This window comes from Cervus canadensis, chromosome 4, assembly GCF_019320065.1.
Source record: "Cervus canadensis isolate Bull #8, Minnesota chromosome 4, ASM1932006v1, whole genome shotgun sequence".
Classification (NCBI taxonomy): Eukaryota; Metazoa; Chordata; class Mammalia; order Artiodactyla; family Cervidae; genus Cervus; species Cervus canadensis.
Window position 1 is genome coordinate 48,938,672 of NC_057389.1, and position 19,173 is coordinate 48,957,844.

Consider the following 19,173-nt stretch of genomic DNA (forward strand, 5'->3'; position numbering starts at 1 on the left):
CACTGTTGCCAGAGAAATGTGGTTCTCTGACTGACTGGGCCTGAGTTACATGCTTTATCTCTGAAGGCAAGTGATGCCCCTCCCTCCTCCAAGCCACTTGGACTGAATGGGGGAGTGGAGAAATTTGTCAAAACAATTTAAGGCCCTGTTAGGAGAAAAATGGTGAAAGGATACTGGAGAGAAGGGTATAAAAATAACAAAGACACATCGAAAATTACTAATTTTATTTCCTTCAACTATTAATATCTTCAATAAATTACAGCCCTTGTACAACATTCATTATCACTTCCGACGGTGGAGAATTGGACAGGCTAGGTCAGTGTTGAAACTGTCTCAGGTTGTCTGGTCCAGTCTGTGCCCCATTGCATTTTTTGTTTATGTGGTGTTCTGAGAAAACAGAAAAGAAGTAAATATCATATGCCTCGGTACTGTGTTAAAAACACAGGTATTTTATTTCAGTTTATAAATGAGGAATTGAATGCCTGAGAGATGAATCAACTTCTCTGAAGAGGAAGGAACAGAATTAGACACTAGTCCAGATCAAGCTGATTTCAAAGTTAGTGCTTTGCCCCAGAATACCTTTTTATTTCTCCCATGGTGAATAAGGCTTAACTGAGATAGGACTGGCTTTATTCTTCAGAAATGGTTTACGGGAACCCTGCTCAAATGAGAGGGGCATAGAAACATTGCCAGGTAGGCTTTATAGCTAGAGTATCCACATCCTTCAACTAAAAGTTGCATACTTCCAACATGCTATTATTTTTTATATGAGGCTAATCCATGGAGGTGACAACTGAGTTATATACCCCTCTTACGTATATATTGGAGAAGGAAATGGCAGCCCACTCCAGTATTCTTGCCTGGAGAATTCCATGGACAGAGGAGCCTGATAGGCTACAGTTCATAGGGTCACAAAGAGTGGGACATGACTAAAGTGACTTAGCATAGCACAGCATATATATATATATATATATTTAAAGATAGGTTCCCGCCACTAAATATTATATACAGACTTAATCTATAGCATCACATACACAAATTATAATAAAATTTATAACACTTCAAAAGCTGGTTTTTAAACATCATTATGTACAGGCTTGAGAATGTATGTTACCCTCCTTCATAGTGGTAGCTGTGGAGTATGAGGATCAGGAACTGTCAGATACTTGTTTTCTTTATCTAGGAAAATCTAGCTTGCAGTAGCAGAGAAGGACTCAAACATTTGGAGAAAAACAGAGACCCCAAGAGAACACACAGGAACATGTCCTGGCCATGTTAGATCCATTGGGTCCAGTTGGTCATAATACTCAGCTGAGCCAACACCCTTTATTGTGGCTATGTGAGATATTTCAGTGAGTTTCTATATTGCCTGAGCTATGAAATGGAATAGGTATAGTAATATCTTACTTTGCTTAGTGGTTTACAGTTTGCAAAATGCTTTCCTTCCTCATCTCATTTAATGAACTATGTAGCCAGCCGTCTTCTCCATCTTCCTACCCAGCTGGCCTGGGGAAGTGGTAGAAGAAAGTGTTACTCTTGGAACAGCTGTGCCTGTGAGTTTACTGTTTTTACAACAGTTACAGCTATATGAGGGATGAAGTATTCTGTATTTGTAACCTTCTATATTATGTAAGTGGCGTTATTATCTTGTTAAGATGTCAGTTTTGATAAAGGTGTTTCTGGAATCTTTTCAAATGAAAATTGGATTATAAAGTCAAAGGAAGAAATCAGGAGGACTAGGAAATGACTTGCATAAGAGAAAACAGATTGAGGAAGAGCCTGATGAGAAAAGCAAATGTGGCTAATTACTTTTAAGTAAATTTTTTATTGAATTATAAAATGTACCTAGAAATGTGCCGAGATAAGGGTACACCTTGATAAATCTTCTCAAATGAAAAGGCTTATGTAACCTAAACTCAGATCAAGAAATGTGTTTCCTACACCAGAACACCCAGTTACTATCCCTCCCCATCAAAGGTATCCATTTTCCCACCATATGACATTTTAAATTAGTTTTGAATTTCATATAAATGGAATTGTAGGTTCTGTATTTACTCATTTTATCTTTGAGATATCTTTATAATGTTTATTCCTTTTGCTGCTTGTAGAAGTTGTTAGTCCATTCTCAAGGCTGTTAAGTATTCTGTTGTGTTGAGTATACCACAATTCATTTATTCACTTTACTGTTGACTCTTTGTTTACAATTTTAGGCTATCATGTTTAATGCTCTACAGACTTTTTATTTGAGTGGATATGCATACCTGTTTGTACTGTGCATGAATTAGCAGTGAGATTGCTTGGGCCATGGATATGAATGTTTTTAGCCTTAGAAGAAACTATCAGTTTCCTATAAAAGTATATGAGAGTTCTAATTGCTTCATATCCTTGCCAATGGTGGTATTTTTAATGAAACTTTTGTTCAAGTCTGTTGCCCATTTTACTGTTGAATTGACTGCCTTTTCCTTGTTGATTGTTAAAGACTCTTTCTACAATTCTGGATTAAACTTTTTTTTCTCTTGATATATGTATTATAAATATCTTCTGCCATTCTCTAAAAGGTGACTTTTGATGAACAGAAGTTCTTAAAAATGCAATCCAGCTTATCAATAGCATTTTTTATGGTTAGTACTTTTTAAAATCTTTGGTTACTTGAAGGTGAGGAAGATATACTCTGAAGATACTTTTTAGAAATTTGTTACCTTATTATTCATATTCAGTTTATAATCCATGTGGGACTGATTTTTCATATGGTATATGGCAAAAGTTAAAATGAATTTTTTTCAATATATATATTTAGTTGACCCAGCACTATTCATTAAAAAAGTCATTTTCACCCATTGCACTCTGTATTCTAAGTCAGTGATGGGAGTCCGCTTCAGGATTCCATTGTGTTCTTTTGTTAGTCTTTATTGGTCTATTCTTATGCCAACACCACAGTCTTAATTACTGTAATTCAAGATATTTAATGTATGATTGTGCATCTGTTAATAGCATCATTTGAAATTTCTTATGCTAATTATTTTGTTGCTCATGTATAGAAATAAAATTTGCTTTTAAATTGACCTCGTATCTAGCAAATTTGTTAAATTCTTTGATCAATATGTTTCATATTATTTTGGATTTTCTACATATATAGAACCAGATTTCTTTGCAAACAATGACAGTTTTGCTTTTTTCATTCCTATCTTTGTATTTTATTTTCTTGCCTTATTATACTGGCTAGGACCTCCACCACACTGTTGAATAGACATGGTGAAAGTGAACATCTTTGCCTTTTTGATCTTACAGAAAAGGTAAGGTGAGGTCACTCAATCATGTCCAACTCTTTGTGACCCCATAGACTATAGCCTACCAGGCTCCTCCATCCATGGGATTTTCCAGGCAAGAGTACTGGAGTGGGTTGCCATTTCCTTCTCCAGGGGATCTTCCCGACCTAGGGATTGAACCTGGGTCTCCTGCATTGCAGGCAGACATTTTACTGTCTGAGCTACTAGTGAAGTCCAGGGTTTCATCTTACAGAAAAGATTTCACTATCTTCCTATTAAATATGATATTTGTTTTACAGTATCATTATAGGATATTCTTTGAGATTAAGAAAATTTTCCTCTATCCCTAGTTTGCTAGTTGAGGTTAAAAGACTGCCTAAGGTTACATGGGCTTCTCAAGTAACGCTAGGGGTAAAGAACCCACCTGCATAAGAGATGTGGGTTCGATCCCTGAGTCAGGAAGATCCCCTGGATGAGGAAACGGCAACACACTCCAGCATTCTTGTCTGAAGAATCTCATGGACAGAGGAACCTGGTGGGCTAAGTCCATGGGGTCGCAGAGCTGGACACGACTGAGCGACTGGCACACACACACAGTATGTGTCTCTGATGTGTTCCATATTTTATTTCTAACACTAATAACTGGTGCCTTATCTCTCTCTTTAAAATTTTTTTAATAATGTCTGTTGTCTGTCTTGGATCAATTTTATTAGTCTTTTCAAAGAAGGAAGTTTGGATTTGTTAATTTTCTGCATTGTTTGTTTTAATTTAACTAATTTCTGCTTTAGCTTTTTCTATTTTCTTCATTCTACTTTTTTTGGGGATTCTACTTTCTTTAGGATTCTACTTTCTTTACATTGTTTTTGTTTCTCTAACTTCTTAGGTGAACATTTAAATTACTTAAGTTTTTATTTTTTATTATGTTCTGAATAAATGCTTTTTTCAACATGTGCATTTAAGGTTATAACTTTACCTCTAAGTACCTCTTTATTTATGTCTCACAAATATTAATATGTCACATTTTAATTTTTATTTAGCTCAAAATACTTTCAATTCCCATTCTGATTCCTTCTGTGGCCCATGGTTTATTTAAAGACATACTACTTGATTTCCAAATATTTTAAAAAATCTTCTAATTGTTTTGCTACTGATTTCTAGTTTAATTCCACTGTGGTCAGTGGGTTACTCTGAATGTTTTAAGTTTTCAAAAAATTTCTTGAGATATGCTTCTGATCAGCATATGGTCAGTCTGATAAATTTCCATGTGTACTTGGAAAAAAAAATTCTGTCATTGTTGGATACAGTGTTGTATGTGTCAATTAGGCCACATTTGTTAATCTAGATTCTCTGTCTGTATTGATTTTTTTTAAATCTGTTTTTTTGCTACCAGTTCATGAGAAGAGGTCATTAATGTCTCCTACTCTGATTGTGGATATATCTATTTTGCCTTTTAATTTTGTCTCTTTTTTCTTTACTGTATATGTTTTGAAGATATGATATTAAATACATAAAAATATGGAATAAATATATCTTCTTGATGAATTGGCAGTTTTACAATTTTGAAATATTTCTTTTTACCTCTGAAATACTTTTAGCCTTAAGTTTATCTGTTCTGATGTTACAATAACTCTGCCAGTTTTCTTTTAGGTAATGTCATGTATATATGTGCATATGGTATGTATTAATGTAAATACAATTTGACCCTAGAACAATGTGGAGGTTAGGAATGCTGACCCACCCTGCAATTGAAATCCGTGTATAATTTATAGTTGGCCCTTGGTATACGTGGTTTGTCTGCATCTCCCATTCCACATCTGTGGATTGAGCCAACTATGGATCGTATAGTATTTACTATTGAAAGAAATTAACATATAAGTGGAAACACACAGTTCTTGCTCTGTTATTCAAGGGTCAACTTATTTGTATTTATATTTATGTTTATATTTTACTTGTGTTCTTAAACTATATTATAAGCAGCCTGTATTTTTAGTCATCTATCCTTTCCTTTTTATTGGTGTATTTAAACTATTTATTTTCCAATATACTTGAAAGATATATTAACTATTTATTATATTATAATTATAATATAATTAATTTTATAACTTGTCTATCATATTAGCTATTATATAAACTTTTATTATATTATTATATTAACTATTATTTTCTAGTTGTTCTATTTTATTATTTTCTTTGCTTGCCTGCCTTATTTTGGACTAACATTTTATTTTTAATTATTGTGTTATCTTCTTTATTAGCTTGTTAGATGTACATCCTTTTAGTCATTACCCTAGGGATTAAAATATGCATTAATGTGTTATTAGAATTTAATAACACATTCCTAAATTTGTAAGTTATAAATTTGTACTTTTACCACTTCTCAGACAACCCTAAATTCTTAAATATTTTCCCATATATTTATTCCTTGTTTATGTTTTGAATATTGGCTACATAAACATCACGTTATGTATTGCTTGTATAGTAAAAAGTAATTTAGATTTACGCGTGTATTTAGCCTTCCCATTTTTCCTTATTCTTATCCATATTCCCTTGTTTTTCTCTGTGGTCATTTTCCTTCATAAGGAGAACTCTCTTTAAGATTGCCTTTAGTGAAGGACTAATGTTGACAAATTCTCTTAATTTTACTTGCATGAAAGTGCTTTTATTTTTCTTTCACTTTTTAAGAAAGTTTTCACTGAATACAATGACACTTGTTTTCTTTCAGCACTGCAAAAATATTTTATTGTCTTTTGGTTTGTATACTTACTGTTGAGAAGTTTGGTATAAATCTTGTTGCTAGTATTTCTTGAATCTGGAGTTTGATGTAGTTGAGTAGTTTTTAAAATGTCTTCAAATAATGCCTTTACCTCTTCATTCTCTTCACTTTTTCCTCAAATATTGATTTCATTTATATTAGACCTTTTCAAAGTATCCTATTTCCATGTTATTTTTTTATTCAGTATTTTTAAATTCTCTTTAAAATTTATTTAGTTTAATTGTAAGATAATTATACAATATTGTGAAGATTTTTGCCATACATCACTGTGAATCAGTCATAGGTGTACATGTGTCCCCTTCCTCTTGAATCCCCTTCCCACCTCCCTCCTCACCCCGTCCTTCCAGTTTGTCGCAGAGCACCAGCTTTGGGTACCTGCAAGATTCAGTCAGCATTTTTCTATTTACCTATCATCCTGATTTTTAATGTTCTCTTCATTCATATAAAATCTTCTATTAAACTCTTCTAGTGTTAGTCATTCAGTCGTGTCTGACTTTGTGACTGCATGGACTATAGCCCACCAGGCTCCTTGTCTATGGAATCCTCCAGGCAAAAATACTGGAGTGGGTAGCCATTTCCTTCTCCACGGAATCTTCCTGACCCAGGGATCAGACCTGGGTCTCCCATAGTCAGATTCTTTACTGACTGAGCCACCAGGGAAGTCCCCAACCCATCTCTTACAGTCTTAATTTCAATAATTGAATTTTAATGATCTAGAATTTCCATTTCAATTAAAAAAAATAAAGTTTTTTACTATGAAATTCTGTCCATCTTGTCATCTGTTTTCTTGGATGTATTTTATTCTTTTAGAGTCTTCATCTTTTTTAAAGTTCAAGGAAGGTCTGGATCACCCACCAGTAATTCTACCAGTGATTCATTCTACGATTCAACATGAATTTTGTTACCACAAGGAAAGCTAATAGGCAGGCAGGCCCAAGGACATTAGCCATACTGCTGAATAGTAGGTTTATTTTAAGTAGAAGGAGATTTGGTTAGAAACTATTAAACAAAAGTTTATTTAGTACGTGCCATGTGCCACATCACTTTTTTAAAATGCTAAGTTACATGACTTGATGATCTCATTGACCACTAACCTTCACTAATTTCACTTACTCCGATCTCAACTCCAGCCTTCTGAGCATGACCTTCATATTCCAATTCTTCATTCCCCTTCCCTTCCACCCCAATCTATTTTTCTCTCATTTCCTCATTCCTTCTGACTGTTATATTCCACCTACATTTTTCCTAGTCCTACTGTTTACTCTTAATCTCATAATCTCACTAGAGTTCACTGGATTCAAGCTTGACAGATGCTTAAGTAGTCTCAAATAAACCTTTCTCTGCTTCCAATAACATTTAGTCAAGAGCTTTGAATGCCTGGATAAGAACTGAACTTTGAATGGTGCACAGTGAGACCCAATCTAGGGTTGACATAAGGGAATGACTGAATTGAAGCTTTTTGTTTCAGGATGTTGAGTTAGGATTATTTGTTAATGAGTTAGAGGTAATTGTTCCATTTCAATAGATAGCATATTAAAAAGCAGAGACATTATTTTGCCAACAAAGGTCCGTCTAGTCAAGGATATGGTTTTTCCAGTGGTCATGTATGGATGTGAGAGTTGGACTGTGAAGAAAGCTGAGTGCTGAAGAATCGATGCTTTTGAACTGTGGTGTTGGAGAAGACTCTTGAGAGTCCCTTGGACTGCAAGGAGATTCAACCAGTTCATCCTAAAGGAGATCAGTCCTGAGTGTTCATTGGAAGGACTGATGCTGAAGCTGAAGCTCCAATACTTTGGCCACCTCATGTGAAGAGTTGACTCATTGGAAAAGACCCTGATGCTGGGAGGGATTGGGGGCAGGAGGAGAAGGGGATGGCAGAGGATGAGATGGCTGGATGGCATCACTGACTCGATGGACATGAGTTGGGGTAAACTCCGGGAGTTGGTGATGGACAGGGAGGCCTGGTATGCTCTGATTCATGGGATCGCAAAGAGTCGGACACGACTGAGTGACTGAACTGAACTGAACTGAATGGTAAAAAAAGAGTTTCCTGGGATACCTTCAGAGACTACTAATAGGCCATTATCACCATGCCCTAAAGCTTTTACAAGCACATTGTCACACATGTGGTGCTTATCACTTAAAAGGGATGTCAAATAACTACAATCCATACATTTTGGGTTGTAAGACAGTGCATTAGTATTTGCTTAATTACCGTGTCCTTATTTGCTGCTTGAGGTTGTCATAGAAGCAGAAATGCCATATACTGTGTTTGATTGCCAGCCACACACATTGATCGGAAGTCTGTGGGCTGCAGATTGGTGTCTGAAGCAACTGATCTTTTGCGCTATATTTTTAACTAACTTGGAAAGATAAAAGCATAATGTTGCAATGATTATTAGTCATAGCAATAAATAAGTGTGTCACTACTCTAACTCATGCAGCCCACAGTTTATGGATTTCATCCCTGTAAATCATTGGTATCATTTTTAGAATTTATAATATTTAAATTGGAAAGAGCTTTTAAATAAAATTTTTTTTGAGAATGCTAGAGGATGGAGTAAGTAAAGTCCAAAGAAAATTTAGAAATTATCTCTCGTATCTGGCATAAATGAATAGGAAAGGATTAAGTGGAGTATTTCCTGCTGTATCAGTGAACAGGGGTGTCACATTCACCAGCAACTGTAGCCACCATGGATGGTGAGCTGGTGAGCACTGAAGGAACTCAGGAAGGAAAGAATACCTGTTATCTAGCAGCATCAGACTGCAGCCACTCCCTGTGGTGAGCCCTGAGGAAACTCAGGACGTGAAAACAGGATACTGGCCCCAGATAGCTAAGGTGCATATCAGAGGAATGATTTCAGTGAGCCAAGGCTCCTGTATCTTCCCATACATAAAAAATTGCTAAATTCCTTAGCTTGGGATATTTGACTTTGTTTATTAACAATAATCTTTTGATATTCAGACTACCTGCCTTGTGTTGCAAAACTTCATAACCTGGCTCCTCCCCTCACTTCCTCAGAGCAGTTCTCTCAGGATTACTTGAGATGCTGTCTCCCAGGCTTGAAGTCCTAAAGATCTCCACCAAATAAAACATAGCTCTCAACTTTTAGGTTGTGAATATTTTTTAAGATCACAGGACAAATGAATTATTTACTACATTTGGAATCAATTTTCATTGCTTTAAGCAAGGTGATTTTATAGGTCAGTGTGTCAGTCTCAGCAGGTTAGTAATATAATGGTGTCAGTATAAATTAAAGCAGCCATAAAATTAAAAGATGCTTGCTCCTTGTAAGAAAAGCTATGACAAACCTGGGCAGCATATTATCATTCCAATTTTAGTATATGTGCTGCCAAAGTGAGCACTGGGCAGCATATTAAAAAGCAGAGACATCACTTTGCTGACAAAGGTCAATATAGTCAAAGTTATGGTTTTTCCGGTAGTCATGTATGAATGTGAGATTTGGAGCATAAGAAAGCTGAGCACTAAAGAATCGAGAGTTTTGAAGTGTGGTGCTGGAGAAGACTCTTGAGAGTCCCTTGGACAGCAAAGAGACCAAACAGTCAATCCTAAAGGAAATCAACCCTGAATATTAATTGGAAGGACTGATGTTGAAGCTGAAGGTCCAATATTTTGACCACCTGATGCGATGAGCCAACTCAGATAAAGCCCTGATGCTGGGAAAGACTTAGGGCAGAAGGAGAAGGGGGCAACAAAGGATGAGATGGTTGGATGGAATCATTGACTCAATGGACATGAGTTTGAGCAAACTTGAGATTCAGTGAAGGACAAGGAAGCCTGGCATGCTACAGTCCATGGGGTCACAAAGAGTCAGACATGACTTAGTTATTAAACAATAACAACATAAATTAAAGCAACAGAAATATATTAAAATTTCTCCTGCTACAAATGTTTTGCAAGTGAAAGAGGAGAGTGAAAAATCTGGTTTAAAACTCAACATTCATGGGGAGGGAAGTGGGAGGTATGTTCAAGTGGGAGGGGACATGAGTAAACCTATGACTGATTCATGTTGATGTTTGGTAGAAACCAACACAATACTGTAAAACAGTTATCCTTCAATTAAAAATAAAAAAAACCTCAGCATCAAAAAACTAAGATCATGACATCTGGTCCCATTTCTTCATGGCAAATGGATGGGGGGAAAGTGGAAACAATGACAGATTTTGTCATCTTGGGCTCCAAAATTACTGCAGATGCTGACAGCAGCCTTGAAACTAAAAGACACTTGCTCCTTGGAAGAAAAGCTATAACAAACCTAGACAGCATATTTTTAAAAAGCAGAGACATCATTTTGCTGACAAAGATCTCAAAACTATGGTTCTTCCAGTAGTCATGTATGGATATGCGAGTTGGAGCATAAAGAAGGCTGAGCACTGAAGAACTGATGCTTTTGAATTACGGTGCTGGAGAAGACTCTTGAGAATCTCTTGGATAGCAAGGAGATCAAACCAGTCAATCCTAAAGGAAATCAACCCTGACTCTTCATTGGAAAGACTGATGCTGAAACTGAAGCTCCAGTACTTTCGCCACCTGATGCAAAGAGCTGACGTATTGGAAAAGACTCTGCTGCTGGGAAAAATTGAGGGCAGGAGGAGAAGGGGGTGACAGAGGATGAGATGGCTAAATGTCATCAGCAACTCAATGGGCATGAGTAAACTCTGGGAGATGGTGAAGGACCTGGTGTGCTGCAGTTCATGGGGTCACCGAGTTGGACACGACTTGGCAACTAAACAATAACAACACATGTTATATCACTATATTGTAAGATCTTTAAACAGCTCTCCTGTGTTTGGGGCGTTTTTGTTCTTTGTGAGTAGAGTATGTCCTGTGTTCTGGATGCTGTTAGTCAAATCCACTTCAGTGAAGTATTTGGAAGAGAAGAATATGAGGGTGCAGATGCTATGGGAAGTCCATTTTCTGGCTTTGGGAGGCAATGGAGGATCTGGCTTTGGCAGGAGGTCAGTACAGGTGGTATTGGCTCTAATGCCTACCCAGCACCAGAATGTGAACTGTGGCTTCTGTGCCCAGAGGTGGTAGCAATGTTTAAATTTTCCCTGAAGTAGTCTCATAATGTTGTTTGTGCCTTTTCTGGTCAACTGGACTCCAACCCTAGCTCTTTTATCTTCCTAGAGATTCTGAAACTTCCTAATGTCTTTTAATAAATGTCTTCTCTGTCTAAATTAGCTGAAGAGTATTTTGCTGTTTGCAACTATAAATGCTAGCTAATAACCCTTGTATGATACTATTTGGCTAAAAGAAATTATGTTTGCATAGAAAAAAAAAGTCTCAGTGATTATTTCTGCCAGGTGGAATTTCTGCAGATCTCAATCTTTTATGTATTTGCTTGTCTTCAGTTTTGAAATTTTCTACAATGAGTAGAAATTATTTCTTATGTCAAAGCTTCTGGATAGTAAATACATGGGGAAATATGTTACTTTATAGCATTAATCCGTTTATGGAAGATGAGAAATGAGAAATTCTATTGATTTTCTGAGATTAGGTTGATATTGTTTTTTAAAAAATAGGAGTCATAGCCATAGCAGTTCGTGAAGATTCAGGGGATGGAGTTCATTGCCAGTATTATCTTTGACTAATTGTGTGACCTTGAGTACATCATCGTCTTTTTGGCTTTATGTTCTTTCATTTGCACAGTGACTGAGTTGGGGTAGATGAATGATTTTTAAATTTGGCTCTGTATAGCCTCTGTGTTTCTGGCAAAGGATAAAAGGATTACATGTGCCAGGAGCTACAGTGCCCTATACTTTAAATTAAACAAGAAAAGATTGACATGCATTTGTCTTGTATATTGAATTTCAAAGTTTTTCTTTTTTTTTTAAGTTTCCTGACTTGTAACAGATTTGAGAAACTATGGACCTAAATTATCTCTAAGGTCACTTTTTGTCCTTATAGTCAATGATTTCATTACTTTTCCCACTGAATTACCTTTATTATAATACTAGGTAGCTTTATACACACACACACACACACACACATATAACACTAAAGTACAGAATGCTGAAAGAACCTCTCATTTTTACTCTGATAGTTTCTAATCATATCTAAGAAGCTAGTTCCCTTTTAAGAGCTCACTTGCCTTAAGAAAAGCATTTATCTGTTTCAGTTCAGTTCAGTTCAGTCACTCAGTCATGTCCGACTCTTTGCGACCCCATGAATCGCAGCATGCCAGGCCTCCCTGTCCATCACCAACTCCCGGAGTCTACCCAAACCCATGTCCATTGAGTCGGTGATGCCATCCAGCCATCTCATTCTCTGTCGTCCCCTTCTCCTCCTGCCCCCAAATCCTTCCCAGCATTAGAGTCTTTGTCTGTTTATGAAGAATCTATCATTATGTTTGCCATTGACAGTATATTTATAGGACATAAAATACATTATTATTATTATATATTATGCTATGACTGGAATATGAACAAATGTACGTAATTCCACTAGAATTACGTAAAAAGTAGACTATTGTTGCTGACTACAACAATTTAATGTCTTTTCACTATTAAGCATAATGAAAAATAACAGTCTCATTGTCAGGAAAGATATGACAATAATTCATACTGAGAAGCTTGCACCTGGACTTTATGGATCAGTTCATTGATTTTTTTTTAGTATATTCAAAATACTATATTCTGGGGAACTGAAGTAGATTAAAAATTTAGGATGGTTGAGGCATTGGTCATTTGGAGGCATTGAGAGGAAATTGGTAAGAGGTGAAAGCTTAAAAGAGAGCTCAGATTATCTGTGGCCTTGAATTTCATCTTAGATTTTGGGTGTTAGCTTGGAGGCAATAGAGGGACTGTAAAGGTTTTTAAACAGAAAAGTGATGTAATTAGATTTGAGTTTTAGAAAGATCGGTCTGGCTGCAGTACAGATAATAAGTTAGAAGAAGTCAAGTCTTGTGGCAGAGAGAATAACTAGAAGTTATAACCAGTCAATCTTAAAGGAAATCAACCCTGAATACTCTTTGGAAGGACTGATGCTGAAGCTGAAGCTCCAATATTTTGGCCTCCTGATGCGAACAATTGACTCATTGGAAAGGACCCTGATGCTGGGAAAGATTGAAGGCAGAAGGAAAAGAGGACAACAGAAGATGAGATTGTTGGATGGCATCATCAATTCTGTGGACATGAACTTAGGTAAACTCTGGGAGATGATGAGGAACAGGGAAGCCTAGTGTACTGCAGTCCATGGTGTAGCAGAGTCAGACACGATTTGCCAACTGAACAACAACAGTATTTCAGATATGAGATTTAAAAACTAAAGTAGTTGCATTAGAGGTGGAGGAAAGTAAATGCATTCCAGAAAAAAAAAATGGTAAGAGAAGCTGTAGGACTCACATATTCTTGATGAGGGAGTAAAGAAATAAGAGGCATATTAAGAAGGATGTGTTACTTTCTTAGTTTAATGGAATCAAATCAGAAGGAAGAGTAATTTTGGAGCAAATGATGAAAAGTCATATTTTGTAAGGTAGATGTGAGGTTTGAATTTCTGCTACTTTACTAGTCCAGTAACTGGCAAGCCAAGAAAATATAAAATTGGACCTGGAAGGTCTCCTACCTGAAGAAAATTCAGATATCTTCTGAGAGACACATGCTGAACCTAGGTTGTCTAAAATTCTCACAAAGTCCCACCAAAGATGAACTTAGTCCCAAACTTCAAAGTATATGAGGGAAAAGATTGCTTTCAGTGAGTCATGCTATGCTATGCATGCATGCTAAGTCACTTCAGTCATGTCCGACTCTGTGCGATCCCACGGACAGCAGCCCACCTGGCTCCTCTGTCCATGGGATTCTCCAGGCAGGAATACTGGAGCCGGTTGCTGTTTCTTTCTCCAATGCATGCATGCATGCTAAGTCACTTCAGTTGTATCTGACTCTGCGACCCCACGGACAGCAGCCCACCTGGCTCCTCTTTCCATGGGATTCTCCAGGCAAGAATACTGGAGTGGGTTGCTGTTTCCTTCTCCAACGCATGCATGCATGCTAAGTCGCTTCAGTCGTGTCCGACTCTGTGCAACCCCATGGACAGCAGCCCACCAGGCTTCTCTGTCCATGGGATTCTCCAGGTAAGAATACTGGTTTGCCAGTCAACAGACCCCCAAATCAATAGGATTTTAACTTAGAGAACTTGAGATAATAGGCCAATGTAATAGAAGCTACAAAAAATTGCTTACAATGCATAAAACTATAAAAGAAGGAATCAAAACCATAAGACAGTCATGAGAGGTAATATTCCAAGAAATTATGACTGAAAATTTTCCAGAATTGATGGACATCAGTATTAATGTATAGGAATCATAATGCATCCTAATCAGACTAAATGAAGAGTAAGTGCATTTGTAATCACATTTTAGTGAACTTGTGCAACATTAAAGATGTATAGAAGACTTAATAAAAGTTATCAGAGGGAAGAATAAGTTTAAGTGCAGAGCAGCAGCAAACTTTCAGCAACAATAAGGGCAGGAAGACAAAGGACTATTACCTTCAAAGAGCTGAGGGGAAATAATTTAGGCATCTGTATCCAATCAAAAATCTTTTGATTTTAATTTTGGAAAAAAAAAGACATTTCAGGCAAGACTAAGAGCAATTATATTTCAGTTCAGTTCAGTTCAGTTGCTCAGTCGTGTCCGACTCTGCAACCCTATGAACCACAGCACACCAGGCCTCCCTGTCCATCACCAACTCCCGGAGTCCACCCAAACCCATGTCCATCGAGTCGATGATGCCACCCAACCATCTCATCCTCTGTCATCCCCTCTCCTCCTGCCCTCAATCTTTCCCAGCATCAGGGTCTTTTCCAATGCGTCAGCTCTTCGTATCAGGTGGCCAAAGTATTGGAGCTTCAGCTTCAACATCAGTCCTTCCAATGAACACCCAGGACTGATCTCCTTTAGAGTGGACTGGTTGGATCTCCTTGCAGTCCAAGGGACTCTCAAGAGTCTTTTCCAACACCACAGTTCAAAAGCATCAATTCTTCGGCGCTCAGCTTTCTTTATAGTCCAACTCTCACATCCATACCTGACCACTGGAAAAACCATAGCCTTGACTAGATGGAACTTTGTGGACAAAGTTTTCAATATGCTGTCAAGGTTGGTCATAACTTTCCTTCCAAGGAGAAAGCGTCTTTTAATTTCATGGCTGCAATCACCATCTGCAGTGATTTTGGAGCCCAGAAAAATAAAGTCAGCCACTGTTTCCACTGTTTCCCCATCTATTTGCCATGAAGTGATGGGACCAGATGCCATGATCTTCGTTTTCTGCATGTTGAGCTTTAAGCCAACTTTTTCACTCTCCTCTTTCACGTTCATGAAGAGGCTCTTTAGTTCTTCTTCACTTTCTGCCATAAGGGTGGTGTCATCTGCATATCTGAGATTATTGATATTTCTGCTGGTAATCTTGATTCCAGCTTGTGCTTCCTCCAGCCCAGCATTTCTCATGATGTACTCTGCATATAAGTTAAATAAGCAGGGTGACAATATATTCTTCGATGTACTCGTTGTCAGTCCTTTACTTAAGTATTAAGGGTGGAATTTAGGAAGAAGGAAACTGAGCCAGAAAGTAGAAATACAATGAAAAAAGCAATATCAAGCAAAGAATTTGATGAACATATGGATAATACTAAGCAAGTATCTGTTATGCTGTTGTATGAAAATAAAATAATAATAGTAACGATTTGATGAAATAAGAACAAGGTGGAGCTAAGGATATTTCAAAGACATAGGATGATATTGGGATAGGAAGAAACATCTTTAATGAGACATAAAAATCATAACCTAATAATAAAAGATTGCTATGTTTGATTACATTAAAATTAAAGCTTCTAAATGGCAAATATACTAAAACACAATTAAAAAAAAAACAAGCCAAACTATATTTATATAATTTTTATTTATATTTGTAAGCCATATAACCAACAAAGAATTAGTGCACAGAATATACAGTCCCTACAAAGAGAAAAAAAACAAACAACCAGAAAATGAGAAATAGGGAATTTTTTTGAAAAAGCAAACTGAATGACCAATAAATAAATGAAAGTCTACATGATCTCACAAGGAAATACTTACTACCACACACGAGATACCATCTGATACCTATCATATTGGTTAAAAATAAAAAATCAATAAGGCAAAGCTACCAAGTGTTGACACATAATGTAGAGAAACAGGAGCTCTTATTAATGGGATAATTAGAAAATATAATTATTTTAAAGAGCCATTTGGCAAAATTTTCATCTATGTATTTGGCAAAATTTTAATGTAACTATTTTGAAGAGCATTAGAATTAAAGAACCCACACCCAGTAACTTAGCAATCTATCTTCTAGGTTTTCTCATTAGAGAAACTGAACTTGTGCCCAGGAATGTTTATAGCAGTTTGCTTATGATAACAAGACAGTGGAAACAAATTCTCTGCCCCTCACAGGAGAATGGAAGCTTTAGCTATACTTGGTTTTCCCTATCGTCAAAGCCCAGTGCTATCCTAAAGTTTAACCTGTAGTCAGCTGTGATAGGGCTTCCCTGATAGCTCAGTTGGCAAAGAATCCAAAACAGGTAGCAGGAGACCCTTCCATGCGCGGCTTTGATGTCTGCTGAGAGGTGTTGAGTCTGATTTACTGACTTACTTCTTGGTAAGACTTTTCCTGGAACCCAGGTGGGAGGATTGGCAAGAAAAGAGGAGAGCCCTCTACTCAGGATTGTCTTGTTTCCTCGGAGGTTTGGTTAAAGGAACATCATTCTCTCCCACAGTTTGGATCCCCGCATACCCGGCTTGGAAAGAGTAAACAGTAATTAGTTATATAAAATGACAGAAAAGATACAGATACAAATTAGTGAAGGAGGATGAAAGCACAAATGTATCATTAGGTGGGAGGAGCAATCATCCTACCTTTCAGAGTGTGGCTGGGAAGAAAAGCCTGTAAAAGGCGGGCTCAGCCCAGACAGAATCTTGATGATGTTCTGAAAACCCACGCCCCCATCTCCTAGCTTCCTCTCACCCCCAGGGCCTCAAAGTACCCCTACCCTGTACCAGACCAGTTTGGTGTGATATAAGCAAGTTTGAGTTCCCATCCTAGATCTGCCAGTACCTTGCTCTGTGATTTAAGCATGTCATCTGCCCTTTTGGGCTTCCCTTGTAGCTCAGTCGATAGAGTCTGCCTGCAGTGCAGGAGACCTGGGTTCGATCCCTGGGTTGGGAAGATCCCCAGGAAAAGGGAATGGCAACCCACTCCAGTATCCTTGCCTGGAAAATCTCATGGACAAAGGAGCCTGGTAGGCTGCAGTCCATGGGGTCGCAAAGCGTCGGGCACAACTGAGCGACTAACACTTAACTCTGCCTTCCTAAGCTTCACACTCCCCATTGTCAAATGAAGAAGTGAAATCAGACCACTTCTACATTTTTTTCTACCTCTGATATTTTATGCAACAGTAAATATCTTTATTTCTCTCCATGCCACAAAATTAGCCCTGAATCCTTTACTCTTGGTCACGTTTTATCTACTGCTAGGAGCTAGGGAAATTACATTTTGGCCCTAACACCAAGATGTGGTCAGGAACCAGGGAGGTAATATAATTTCTGAAGCAGGCAGGTGTGACATAGTAGGGGGCAGTGTGGGTGTTGGGGAACTGGAGAGTGTCTGCTTACCGAAAGGCATTCACGTGCAAATGTTTCATAAACACTGTGCTGAACAAACAGTTTTCTGGGGCTGGGTTTGGGCCAAGAGCCACTAGTGTGCAGCCTCTGATTAAAAGAAAAGGAAACTCTGTGATGGAATTTTGGGCATCGATCACAGGAGGTTTAAGAGGACCAGGGGCAGCAGGGAGTGAAGAGATGAGAGATGTAAGGGCATATTATAGTCAGTCATCTTTTGCTATCTCATCCAGCATTTGTCTAACTCTTTAGGCAGGTAGCCTGTGATAGATTTCACCCCCAACCTCATCCTCTATTACACATTAGTTGAATTTAGTCAGTTGAATGTTTTTTGGTTTTTTTGTTTTTTATATTGGGGTATAGCTGCTTTACACTGCTGTGTCAGTTTTTGCAGTATAGCAAAGTGAATCAGCTATATGTATACATAGATCCCCCTTTGGATTTCCTTCTCATTTAAGTCACCACAGAGCACTGAGTAGGGTTCCCTGTGCTATGCAGTATACACAGTAGTGTATAAATTCAATCTCAATCTCTCAATTAATTCCACCCCCTTCCCCCTTGGTATCCATATGTTTGTTCTCTACATTGTATCTTTATTTCTACTTTACAAACAAGGTCATTTATACCATTTTTCTAGATTCTAAATATATGTATTAATGTACAATATTTGTTTTTCTCTTTCTGACTTATTTCACTCTGTATGTCAGTCTCTAGGTTCCTCCATGTCTCTGCAAATGACACAATTACATTCCTTTTTATGACTCAGTGATATTCTATTGTATACATGTACCACATCTTCTTTATCTATACCTCTGTTGTTGGACATTTAGATTCTGTGTCTGGCTAATGTTAATAGTGTTGCAATGAGTATTAGGATGCATGTATCTTTTTGAATTATGGTTTTCTCTGAGAATATGTCCAATAGTGGGAATGCTGGGTCATATGGTAGTTGCTTTTTAAATTTTTTAAAGAACTTCCATACTGTTCTCCTTAGTTGCTCTATCAATTTACATTTCCAGCAGTGTAAGAGGGTTCCCTTTTGTCCACACCCTTTCTAGCATTTATTGTTTGTAGATTTTTCAATGATGGCCATTTTGACTGGTGTGAGGTGATACCTTATTATAGTTTTGGTTTGCATTTCTCTAATAATCAGTGAGTCAGTTGGATCTTGAGGCAAGTCCTGGGCTTCACTTCCTTCCTGTTCCACATGAAAGGCTGGAGTAACTTTGTTCCAAGATCTCTTCTGCATCTTATATTCTACAAGGCTAAATATGAAATCTAAAGCGTCTCTGAGTACCATGCTTTGCTGACCTGATTTATGTCGATTATGGAGTGACAGTTGAAAGAATGAAGGGCGTTAGTTTAATAGGCACAAAATGTTTTATATGCTTTTATAAGATGTGAGAGAGCTTTTGAATACTACTTGTCTCTACTGAAAGTTGAGTGAGAGGGGGTGAAA

General features: G+C 37.4%; 1 protein-coding gene across 13 annotated transcripts in view; it reads left to right on the top strand.

Annotated features, from left to right (window-relative positions):
* Positions 1 to 19,173, top strand: part of HTR4 (5-hydroxytryptamine receptor 4) — a 184,035-nt gene that overhangs the window by 51,578 nt on the left and 113,284 nt on the right. For 6 of the 13 annotated variants that reach the window (XM_043465038.1, XM_043465031.1, XM_043465039.1 and 3 more), the window contains exon 3: positions 3,224 to 3,293. The exons of the other annotated variants lie outside the window; for them this stretch is intronic. In XM_043465038.1, coding sequence (XP_043320973.1) covers positions 3,250 to 3,293 — 44 coding nt within the window. In that variant the 5' untranslated portion in view covers positions 3,224 to 3,249. The remainder of the gene's footprint in view (positions 1 to 3,223; positions 3,294 to 19,173) is intronic. 13 annotated transcript variants of the gene reach the window in all.